Source organism: Balaenoptera acutorostrata, chromosome 15, assembly GCF_949987535.1.
Source record: "Balaenoptera acutorostrata chromosome 15, mBalAcu1.1, whole genome shotgun sequence".
Classification (NCBI taxonomy): Eukaryota; Metazoa; Chordata; class Mammalia; order Artiodactyla; family Balaenopteridae; genus Balaenoptera; species Balaenoptera acutorostrata.
The window spans coordinates 39,422,638-39,433,757 of record NC_080078.1 but is presented as its reverse complement, the minus strand read 5'-3'; the positions used below and the strand labels follow the sequence as shown (position 1 = coordinate 39,433,757).

The 11,120-nt window shown below is 66.8% G+C and overlaps 1 protein-coding gene across 1 annotated transcript; it reads left to right on the top strand.

Moving 5' to 3' along the window:
• The first annotated feature begins 4,346 nt into the window (after positions 1-4,346).
• PRR35 (proline rich 35) lies at positions 4,347-10,191 on the top strand. Its single transcript, XM_007181789.2, has 3 exons — positions 4,347-4,938; positions 8,014-9,145; positions 9,411-10,191. The coding sequence occupies exons 2-3, from the start codon at positions 8,052-8,054 to the stop codon at positions 10,030-10,032; spliced, it is 1,716 nt and encodes a 571-aa protein (XP_007181851.2). The 5' UTR covers positions 4,347-4,938; positions 8,014-8,051; the 3' UTR covers positions 10,033-10,191.
• Positions 10,192-11,120: the final 929 nt, after the last annotated feature.

The window sequence follows — 11,120 nt, the reverse complement described above, 5'->3', positions numbered from 1 at the left end:
GGCACCTGGACCCAGGCCTGTGCGAGGGGTGGACGAGGGTCGGAAGAGGGCAAGCCGCCTCCACACCGCCCAGCCCCGCTCCCCGCCTCAGCCACTGCCCGCTGTGTCTTTGACCCTCCGGCCACAGGGGCCCCTCGTCCGGAGCCCACCTCCACTCCCCACATCCCCGGTCCCCTCCCCGTCTCTGCTGGGCCAGATCCCCCCACGACCCCCTTCTGGCCCCTCACCCAGGCCGCCTGGCTGCCCACCCGTTGGCCGCGGTGGCCTTCCTGAGGCGGGTGGTGCTGTGTTCTCACTTGTGAGGCATCCCTGTCAGAAGCACTTAGTGTACAAATTAGCTGCGGCCTCCCGCCTCCTCCGCACGGCTCTGGGCTCTGGGCGCTGGGCTGACTCTCCCGCCTGCCCTGGGCGCCCACCCACGACGGAGCAGCGGGGCTGGTCCCGCTGACCACCTCCTCTCCCGGGATCCTCTCTGGGCCCCCGACCTTGACCTGGACAGGGGTGATCGCAAGGGGCGGGCGTCTGGCGGGATGTCAGGGTCTCCCACTCCAGGCCCGGCACCTGCGTCTGCCCCGACTGGCAGGGTCAGTGTCGAGAGCCATGGGGGACAGACCCAGAGTACGCACAGGCTCTGCAGCCCCCATCCGCCTCGCCCGCTGGCCGGCCTGCCACTCAGGCAGGGAAAATCGCCTGTGACAGGCCCAGGAAGGCTGGGCCCCAGGGGCCGCGGAGGGACTTGCACAGCTCCTCTTCCAACATATGGTTGCTGTCGGCCCCGGGCGCTGCTCTGCCAGGGCGGCTCGGAAGCTGGGTGGGGGCTCTGGGTTGGGGCTCGGCGGCCTGAGCCATTCCTCCCACTCGCTTGGCCAGGCTGCTCCCTCAGTGATTGGAAAGGCCCCTGCCCCAGCTGGCATGCCTCTCATAGCAGGGAGCTCACTCCCGCTGCAGCCCCTCTTGGCGCCTCCAGAGAGCATCCAGGAGCCTCTCCATCCCAGGGCCTGAGGCAGATGGAGGATTGGATTGCACCCCACACCACCCCACCCCACCCCACCTCACCCCAGGGTGGCCGCTAATCAAGCATGCAGGGAGCGGCCGGCCGGGGTGACTTCCAGAGGAGGGAGCTAATTGGGGGAGGGGTGCAGTGAGCAGGTTTGGGGCCAGAGGCCTCCTGGGGTCCCCGATGCCAGGAGCCTCCCAGCTGATGCCCTTTCCCTCAGGGGGGCCCGCTCCACCCCACATCCCTGGACCAGCTTGGGCAGTACCCCCATACACTCCCTGGAGAATATCTGGGCCCTGCATGTGCCCACCATGGGCCACACTCTGCCCACCCCTCAGAAGTTTATAGTGGAGTTCCCCAAACCTGCTTGCAGCCCTCTCCACACAGTCAGTCACCCAGCACCATCTCTCTGGCTCTGCTGCTCCCTCACAGACCTGCTGTGAACCTGCTGTGGCTCCCCAATGCTCTCAGAGTCACTGGACTCAGACTGGCACCCAGGGCCCTCAGGTGTGACCCTGCCCCTCTGTGGGTTTTTTGGGGTTTTAAAAAATTATTTATTTATTTATGTGGCTGCGCTGGGTCTTAGTTGCGGCATGCAGGATCTAGTTCCCTGACCAGGGCCCCCTGCATGGGGAGCTCAGAGTCTTAACCACTGGACCACCAGGGAAGTCCCAACCCTGCCCCTTTGGACCAAGCCGTGGGTCCCTGAGGCCACCTCAAATGGGCAAGGAGAAGGAAGTGCCAAGGACAACTCACGCACTGGCCCGTGGAGGGGCCCTCAGACACTCTGGGGGCTGCCATGTGTCCCAGAGCTCATCAGTGAGAGGGTGAGCATGAGCCGTGGCCATCATCCTGCATGGCACTGACCCCTCCCAGGGGCTCCTAGACCCTGCCTAGACGCTCTACCGCCGTCCCTCTACCCACGGGGCAAGCAGAGGCTGGCCCAGCCCCGACACCTGTCCTGGTGAGGCCGTGTGTGGACACTGAGGGGAGGAGACAGGCCTGCCCTGGGCACTGCACCGCCATCCCCCTGCCTTCCCTGGACCCACTGTCCGTGCTGCCCACGTGCCCCTGGCGCACAAGTACCAGCATTAATGGAGGTGACAGGCGGGTGGCCTTGGGCAAGCAGGCAGAGGACGTTAATGGCCACAATGCCTCTGGGGGCAGAGGGAGGGGCTGTGTGTCCCCACCCCACCCTGCACCAGGACAAGCTGAGGAGAGAAGACTGCTCCCTAGGACCCCACTGGTGCCAGAACCACCCAGAGACCAAGTCTTCCACCACTCAATCTGCAGACAAAGGGACTGATGCCCAAGGAGCATGGGCAGGGGTTTCAGGGCTCAGGTCACATGGGGGACCAAGCCCCAAATCTCACGGATCCCTGACACTGCCTCAGGGAGCAGGGGCCACCTCCCTGGGCCCAAGCTTTCCCCAACATGTTGCAGGGTGGGGTCCAGTGGGTGGGTCATGACCTACCACCATGCCCCACTCCTGGGTGGAAAGTGGGACAGGCCCCGGCCAGCTGTGAGGGAGCAGATGTGCCTGGGAGTGCCTCAGGCAGAGAGCACAGGGGCACAGGGGCTGGCACTGCTGTCCGGCCTAGCCTGGCTGCAGACCAGCAGACAGTCTGTGCACCTGATGGGCTGACCTGACTCACACCCCCGTGTACAGGCCATTAGGCTGCAGCCATGGCCAAGCTCTCGGGACCCCTGGAGCAAGTTCAGGACCCACCTGCACCCCTGGCAAGACCCCTCCTGGAAGCCCAGTCATGCCCCTCAGGTGCTGAGCCCCTTGGAAGTGCCGACACCTCTCCTCCCACCCAGACTTCTGGAAAGGCCCATCCACAGAGGCGGCCTCCACGGCTTCTGCTGAGCTGCCCTCCCTGGACTCCTGCTTTTCCCAACATGCTGAGGCCTGGCCTCCTCCCCCCTCTCCAGTGCTCCTTGGTCACCTGGCTTCACTGGGCTGTCCCCTCCGTATGCTGAGAGGCCCCTCCCTTCCCTCGGAGGACGGTAACACCCTCCAACCAGCCCGCCCCCTGTGCTGGCAGCATGGCCTCCCCAGACCCTCGGAGGAGTCAGCAGTGCAGGGCCAGGAAGCACAGAGGCGTCCCTGAGACCCCCACCCCCACTGGCTCAGGGTGACCTGTGCCCCCTGCCCTCTCTGGGCAGTGCCCAAGATAGGGGCCCGGGCCTGGCTGAGTATGTCCGGAGTGGGGTCTGTGTGCAGAAGGAGCAGGCCTCCCGGCCCCCACTCTCAACAGGGCTGCTGGCGTGACGACCGCTCAAGCTGTCTCCCGGCCTGGGGCTGCCTGCACGGTCAGCTGGTCAGCTGGGCCAGGCCAGGCGGGCAGAGAGGAAAAGGCTGGTGGGCTGTGCCACCCACAGCAGTCCTCCAGGCCCCCGTTCTGCCCTGTGGACTTTACGGGGAGAAATGAAGTCCCCCAGGTTGTGTCAGGGAAGGTGGCACTGGGCAGTCACCCTCACATCAGTGTCCTTGCACTGGGCACCCCCAGGACATGGCACCCTGCTCCTTACAGACGTCTGTCATGGCTGACCAGAGCCCCAACAACTGGGCCATGGCCTGTCACCCTCCTGCACAGCTGGGGAAACTGAGGCCAGGTTCGCAGGGCCCAGGAGGCACTAGACTCTGGACCTAGTGTTCTCCATCTCACAGACCCCTACTGGATACTCCTTTTTTCCCCAAAGCACCCCAGCCCCCCAAGCTGAGCTTGGGATACCCCAGGAGCCTGTAGCTGAGCCTACAGGGAAGGCCAAGTGGACCCTCACGGGGACCTCTGTGCCTCCACAGAGTGGGTCTGGGGCAGCACACACCCCTCCGACAGCAGACCCCACCCCATGCCTGAGATGGCACATCACTCATCTCTGGGTTAAGGCACCTTCCCCTGAACAAAGGCAAAAATTTCTTGAGAAACGTTACTGGCCTGTCTTGAGTATCTGTGTCCACTTCTGGAATGGTCCTGGCTGGTCAGATGAACTTCCGCTAGGACCCAGCTGAGAAGTGGGCTCCAGACTGTTAAGTTTGGACAGTTCGGGGATCAACATGGAGCCTAGTACCCTGGGAGGTGGGGCTGGGAGCAGCTCTGGCCATGAGGACATTAGGGGCGGGGGTTTTCTGGTGGGCCCTTTCCCAGGCCCCGCCTCATTCACCCGGGTCCTCCCAGGAGGGACAGCCAGTGGAGAGGAGTCCTGCCAACAGCAGGCAGATGCAGCCCTCCTTGGGCACCTGCCAGTGGAGTGAGGAGTGGGGGCTGGGGGGTGATGCTTCTAGAAAGGGGGAGTGAGTGCATGTGACCCTCTTTCTGAGCCGGTGGCCGTCAGTGGGCAGGACAGGGGTTTGGGGGTGCAGACCCATTCAGCCTCCTGTTTGGAGAAGAGGGAAGGGTACTGCAGGCAAGTCTTGGCCAGAAAAGGAGGCTTGCTCCACCGTGTGTGCTGGGCTCTGCTGCCGGCTCTCTGCTGCAGCCCTCCCTGAGCTAAGTTCTGTCCCCTCCCGGGCTGGGCTGCAGCCCTCCCCAGGCTGGCTCTGTTCTCCAAGGTCCCCCTGTTCCGGGGCTCAGCCCAGAGGCCCCGGCTCAGGCTGAGGGGCTGTCAGGGGCCAGAGCCCTGCCCTGACGGATGAGTGCTGACGGCCTCACTCCCTGCGTCCTCGGCCGCTGACACCCCATCACACCGCTGCGGGGACCCCGGGAGACCTGGCTGCCTCTGAGCACCCCCGCGGCAGCCTGCAGGCGACGGGGGCGGGGACGGTGCCAGGAGCCCCTCATTCGGCCGCACACCTGCGTCTCCACTCTCGGCTCCACCGCGACGCTGCCCGTCCCTGCCCTGCTCGGGTGGTGCCACTGGTGTCACCGGTCACGGCTCCATCCAGGAGTTGTCGGCGCGGCGGAGACTGCCGAGCGGGTCCCGGGCGCGCGAGGCCGGTGAGTGCGCAGAGGGGGCGACTGTGGGCAGGGAAGTGGAAGAGACGGGGGTGCACCTGAGGTGGCCGGGGGGAGACCGCTGCCGGCGCTCGCGCCCCCACCCCCACCGCGAGCCCGGGTCGGTGGTCGCTGCGCCCCCCGGAGCCCGGCGCCGTGGCGCACGCGCGGCCGCTCCCGCCGCCAACTTCTGTAGGTGCGAGTCGGCGTCGGGGGGACGCGGTCCGTGGCGGAGGCTTCGGGGACTCGCTGCCTAGTGAGTGACCGCAGACCGCGTGGGGGCCGCTCCTCAGTTTCCCAGGCCAGAGTCCGAGTCGCGCCCCGAGAGCTTGTGCGGGTCCCGCAGGGTGCGGGGTCGCCGCAGGCGCCGGGCGGGGAGGGGCGCCGGGCGGGGCGGGAAGTTCCGGCGGGGTCCCGGGGCCACGCGCAGACTTATCGGGGCGCCGCAGGCTCCGCTCCGTCCGGGGCGCAGGTACGGCGGGCATGGGCGGCGGCGGGTCGGAAGTTTGGGGGCCGCGCGGGGCCCGGCAGGGCGTGAGGGGCGCCGGGGTGGCGGGACGCCAAGCTTGTCGGGGCGCGGGCGGGGCAACCCCAGTCCCCACGTCCCCCACTTCGCGGCGTCCAGGCTCGGCGCACCGGGACCATCAGGGCGCAGCAGCCCCATCCTAGTAGGAGGGCGCCCTCCGGGCTTGGCTGTGGAGGGAAGTGGGGAGGGAGTCGGGGTCTCGACTTCAGCCGAGGAGGAGCCTGGTCACCTCCTCTGCACCACGCCCTGTGGGGTGCTCCCAAGTCCCAAGGGCGCCAGCCGGGATGGGTGAGCTATAATCAATCCCCTGGTGGCTGGTGGTGGCTCCAAGCGCTGGGTGCCCCCTCTCCCACCCTGGGGTGAGGCCTCCTGCGCCTGGCCTGCCACCAGTTTTCCCCCAGACAGGGAAAGGTTAGTGGGACCAGGTGTCTGTGTAGGCACACTGGGAGTGCAGGCTGCCCTGGGCACGCGCACCGAGTCACGGGTTGGGACACATGTGCGAATGAATGTGCCTTTGGGGGTGTGGGAGTGTGTGCTGCTGTCTGGGGGTGTTTTCTGCTTGTGCACAAGCACGCTGGGCAGGTGCCAGGTGTTCTCTGGGCCCCTGTGGGGTCAGCAGCTGCTGAGATGGCTCCCAACCAAGCCCCCCCACCCCAAGCCAGGTGACTGATCTGAAGCGGGAGCACAGGAGGGGCCCCTCGCCCCCTTAGTCCAGAGGCCTAGGAGGAGCCCCCCCAGTCCAGGGGCCCGGCTGGGAAGTGGGGTGGGTGGTGGCACCAGGCGGCACAGCTGTGTGGCTCCCAGGGCTGGGTGATCGATGGCCCCAGCACAGCCGCCTCTGTCTCCAGAGCACACACACCCATTTGTCATCTGTATCTTGGGGGGTTGGGGGGCAGGGATGGGGCCTGCCTCTGCACCCACCACCAAGTCCAGGGAGTGTCTGCAGCCCCTAAGGGAGCCCCAGTTCCTCTCCTGGGCACAGCCCCCTCCTCCCAACCGTGCTCTCCTCTTGGAGCCCTGTCCCCTCCCCGATGTGGACATCCCTGCACAAGCCAGTCACTTAGCCTCTGCTCACCCTGCCCTCCACACCCTAGTCATGGCCATGCCAACCCCACCTCTGCAGGGCCCATTTGGACAGGCAGCCCTCTCCACCCCTGTGGCTGTTCCCATAATGGGGGTGCCCATCCAGTGTTTGGGGGCAGCAGACATGACTGCCTGCCATGTACAGAGCCCGAAGGCCAGCGGGGAGGACGGCCTGCTCCCAAAGGCTGCCCAGCTACCCCAGCCCTGCCCTGCTCAGTGCCCTGGCCGTCCCTGAGCCCCGGGAGCAGGGCAAGTGTACATGTGTCTACATCAGTGAGTGACTGTGACCCTGTGTGTCCGCGGGTGTGCGCGTGTGTGTGTGTGCATGCGCCCTGTGCCTGCTCACACCCCCGGCCATGCTGAGTGCATTCATGTGTGCAGTGACCCCGTCCACTCTGAGTGGAGTGTGAGCCTCGTGTGCTCGGGCCCCTTGCATATTGGTGGCCTCCCTGCTCTCTGTTCCGAGTCAGCCCAGCCGTGCAGAGGTGGTCCCTCCAGTCGCTGAGTGAGGAGGGCTCAGCAGGAGCTGTACGCTTGTGTGCACACACTCGCCGAGCGCCCGGCTGAGGCGCACACTGGGGCGGTGGACAGCCCAGGTGGCAGCCCAGATGGAGTGCAGAGCGGCTTCTGAGCAATCGTGCAGGGGCATGGGGAGAGGAGGGTCTTGGCCAAGCTCGGCCGCTGCAGGCTCGGCTGCCGACCTGCCGGCAGCCACCCAGATGGAGCCAGGCTGAGCAGGTGGCTGTGCCGTGAGGCCATGCTGGACATCCACGCCCCCCAGACTGGCCTGGCCCACGCAAGGCTGGCCCCCTCAGAGACCACAGTGCCCACCCGACGCCCTGCAGAGCAGGGACACGGTGTAAACAGGCGCTCAGAACCTCTGCTGGTTTCTCATCTCATGGCTCTTATCTTGGCTTTCCCGCGGGCAGGAAAGTCTCTGGAGTGGTTAAGACAAGGAAGGGCCGTGTCCCCAGGAGTGAGTCTGGTCATACTTGGTTTCCTCCAGTCACTCACCCAGTGCCCGTGGGGTAGATGGAGACCCGGGCTCTGCTGGTGTGGGGGAGATGGGCGTGGGTGGAGTCACCCCAGAAATGGGCCTGCTGGGGACTGGCCAGGACTGAGGGGTGAGATGCGTGTAGGGTCAACCAATGAAGTACAGGACTTAAGCTTAAATTTCAGATAAACAACAAATAATTTTTTTACTGCACATTCCAAATATTGGCTAGGCCATACTTATACTGAAAAAGTATTTCCCGTTTACCCGAGTCCCATTTACCTGGGCATCCTGCATTTTTTCTGCTGTGTCTGCTGACCCTACAGAGAGTGAGGCAGGGAAGCCACTTCTGCTGGCAGAGGCCGGGGAGGGGGACAGGGCGGGTGCCGGTGCCTGGACGCTTAGCCTTGAGCTGTGACGGAGGGTAGGGGGCATCGGCCGGGGCGGCTGGCGATGACTGAGGCCCTGTCCGCAGGTGGCCATGGGGCCGGGGCTCGCCCGTTAGCAGCTGCCATGTCCGGAGAGGCAGGCTCGTGCCGCCTGGGCCCCGGGGCCCGGGCCCGGGCGAGGAAGCCCAAGAAGCCACACTATATCCCACGGCCCTGGGGCAAACCCTACAACTACAAGTGCTTCCAGTGCCCCTTCACCTGCCTGGAGAAGTCCCACCTCTACAACCACATGAAGTACAGCCTCTGTAAGGACTCCCTCTCCCTCCTGCTGGACTCCCCCGACTGGGCCTGCCGCCGGGCCCCAGCCGCGCCCCGGCCACGTGCACCCACCCCAGGCCACCCCGTGGACTCCTCGGACCCCACGGACCCCAGCGGCCGGCCCCGAGGAGCGCTGGATGCTCCCGCCACGCCCGACCACATGGTCACCGACGTCCTCTCCCTGCGCCGCCGGGTTGGGGGCCCCAGGCCAGGGGCCGAGGGGTCCCCAGAGACACTGCTCCCTGAGGCCAGGGACCCCCAGAAGGGTGCGGGCCTTGGTGGCCTCCTGGCCGAGTCATGGAAGCCGGGGAGGGGTGGGGGCCCGAGGAGCACGGCCGGGGTGGACGTGCCTGCCACGGGCCCTGAGAGCAGCGTCCCCTGCTACCCCCCGCCCACCCCCAGGGAGTTCCCTGAGGCCCAGAGCCTCCACCTGTCCCTGCTGGGCGTCAACTACCCTCTCAGCCCGGGCCTCTTTTCCTACCTGGGGCCCTCCCTGGCCGCTGCCGCCCACGTGCCCTTCCTGGCCTCAGCCAGCCCCCTGCTGCCCCCGGCCACTGCCTTCCCTGCCCCACAGCCCCCCGAGCGCCCAGCCCTGGTCCCTCGCCTGTACTACCCCCTGCTCCTGGAGCATAGCCTGGGGCTGCCGGCAGGCAAGACTGCCCTTGCCAAGCCCTCTGCCCCCCCCAAAGGGCCCCCCGAGACTCTGGTCCCTGGGCTGCTGAAGTTGCCAGTGCCTGGGCTGGGTGGGCCCTGGCCCCGTGGTGCTCTCAGGGACCCGGGGCAGGAGGGGGAGCTGGAGCGGCCTGCCCAGAGCGACCCCAAGAGGAAGCTGGCCCTGGGAGGCAGGCCAGAACCCCCGCAGGACCCCTGCAGCAGGACGAAATTCAGTTCCCAGAGCAGGTGGGTGTCAGGGGCCCCAGTCGTGGGGGTGTTAGGAGAGGTGGGAAGAGGGCTGGTGGGGAGGGTGGCTGGGCCCCCAGCTGGAGCTCAGTCACCAGGAATAGGGGCTTCAGGCCGCAGAGGAGAGACTGAGGCCAGGGAGCCAACCTCTCCTTCCTTCTGGGGTTCCGAGGCCCCAGGCCAGGGTGCCAGGCTGGACAGGGGCGTGAAGGGGGTGGGGCACTGTGCGGGCAGCACAGCCTCCTGACTGGCTTCTGCCCCGCAGCCTGAGGACCGGCCCCTCCATGATGCTGTGGCCTGAGGAAAAGGAGCTAAGTGACCTTGAGACCCCTGGTCCTGCGGTCCCCCTGCCCCAGCAACCGCTGGGCCTGGTGCTGGGGGGCCCTGGGCACGTGGGCGAGGACCTGACTCGGGCCCTCGGCGACTGTGCCAGGGTGGAACAGCGCCTGGGCCAGTTGGCGCCTTCTGGGGGCCTGGCCCCGCGGCCTCTGCGGGAGCAGCTGGGGAAGATCCGCCGGGAGCTGCTCACCATCCACCAGGCGCTGGAGCGGGCCGTGCGGCCACCCGACACTCCCCTCGACCTCTCTGTGAAACGGGCGCCCACCAAGGGGCATGAGGTGCCCCCAGGGCCCTGGGGGCAGCCGGAGCTGGGCCCCACGCTGGTCCGGGGGACCCCCAAGCCACCTGGCACGCTGGCAGCCCAGCCTCTGTCCAGTCACACCACCAAGTGTGAGGCTGACTCCAGTGTCCCTCCCCCAGGTCTTCCCCTCCAGGCCCCAGAGGACCCTGTCCTTCCTGGCAGCTGGGGCACCCGCGGTGGGCCTGGGGGCTCCTGGCCCCCTGAGGCTGTCCCTGGCCTGCAGTGCCCCGCGGGTGCTGAGGTCTGACCACAGCCCCTACTGCCATCTCTGTCCTTAACAGACAGGGGCCCTTCTCCAACCCCATGCCTGCTGCCTGGCCCCCCACCTGCCCCAGCATGCCCGTGGACAGACCCCCACCCGCCGTGGCCACACCCGTCTCTGGGGCCACACAGGCACAGCAGAGGGTCACGGCTCTTTAGTGATCACAGTTGTGGACATTAAAATGGAAACCACCTTCACACCCCGTCTGGGCCTCCTTCGTCCCTCGCTGGTCTAGTGTCACCTTCTGCAGAAATGTCCCCAGACTGAGCATCAGGGGGGCAGTGTCCGGACCTCCTCTTGTGGACTGGGCCCTCCCTGGGGGACCGGAGTCTGGGGAGAGAGTGGGGAGCTTTCTTTGGGGGGGGGCAGAGTGGGGCGGGGGGAGGCAGGTGTGCACAGTCTCAGCCCTGGTCAGGCCTGTGTTTCTGCACATGGGCTGTGGGCAGGGACCCCTGGACATGCTCCAGCCCCCATCTGACAGGCCAGGCCTAATGTCAGATTCATGCAGGAGGCCGCTCCCTCCATGGTTAAACGGTGCCCCCACATTCTGTGGCCCAGGGCTGTTCGCCCAGCGTGGCCTCCGCTGGGCCCCTGCCAGCCCCTGCAGCCACGATAGGCATCGGTGGCCTTCACAGCTCGCTGCCTCCCTCCCAGCGCGAACAGACTTGGCTTTTCCCACAGGCGGGGGTGGGGGGTAGGAGGCAGGCGGGGAGGGGTGCCCGGGGGACCCTCGGACCCAGCAAATCACTTCTGTTCCTGGGAGCTGGCCACACCTCCACGCCCACCCAGGAATGGCCCCAGGGAGGGCAGTTCCTGCCTGTGCCTGGCTCCCCACGCTGGGCCAGCCGGGCTGGGGCCAGTCGGATCAGGACCTGCGGCCGCCCCATTAACCGCGCCGGTAGCAGATAGCATCGCCGCCTGCCCCTCCGCAGTGTCCAGAGCTGGGGTGCAGGCGGTCAGGTAGGGAGTGCTGTGGGTCACAGACACGGCTGACCCCCACCTTCCAGGGGCTTCCTGGAGGGGCTGCGGGCTGAGTCAGGCGGTGTCTGGAGAAACCCCAGGTCCTGAGTCTG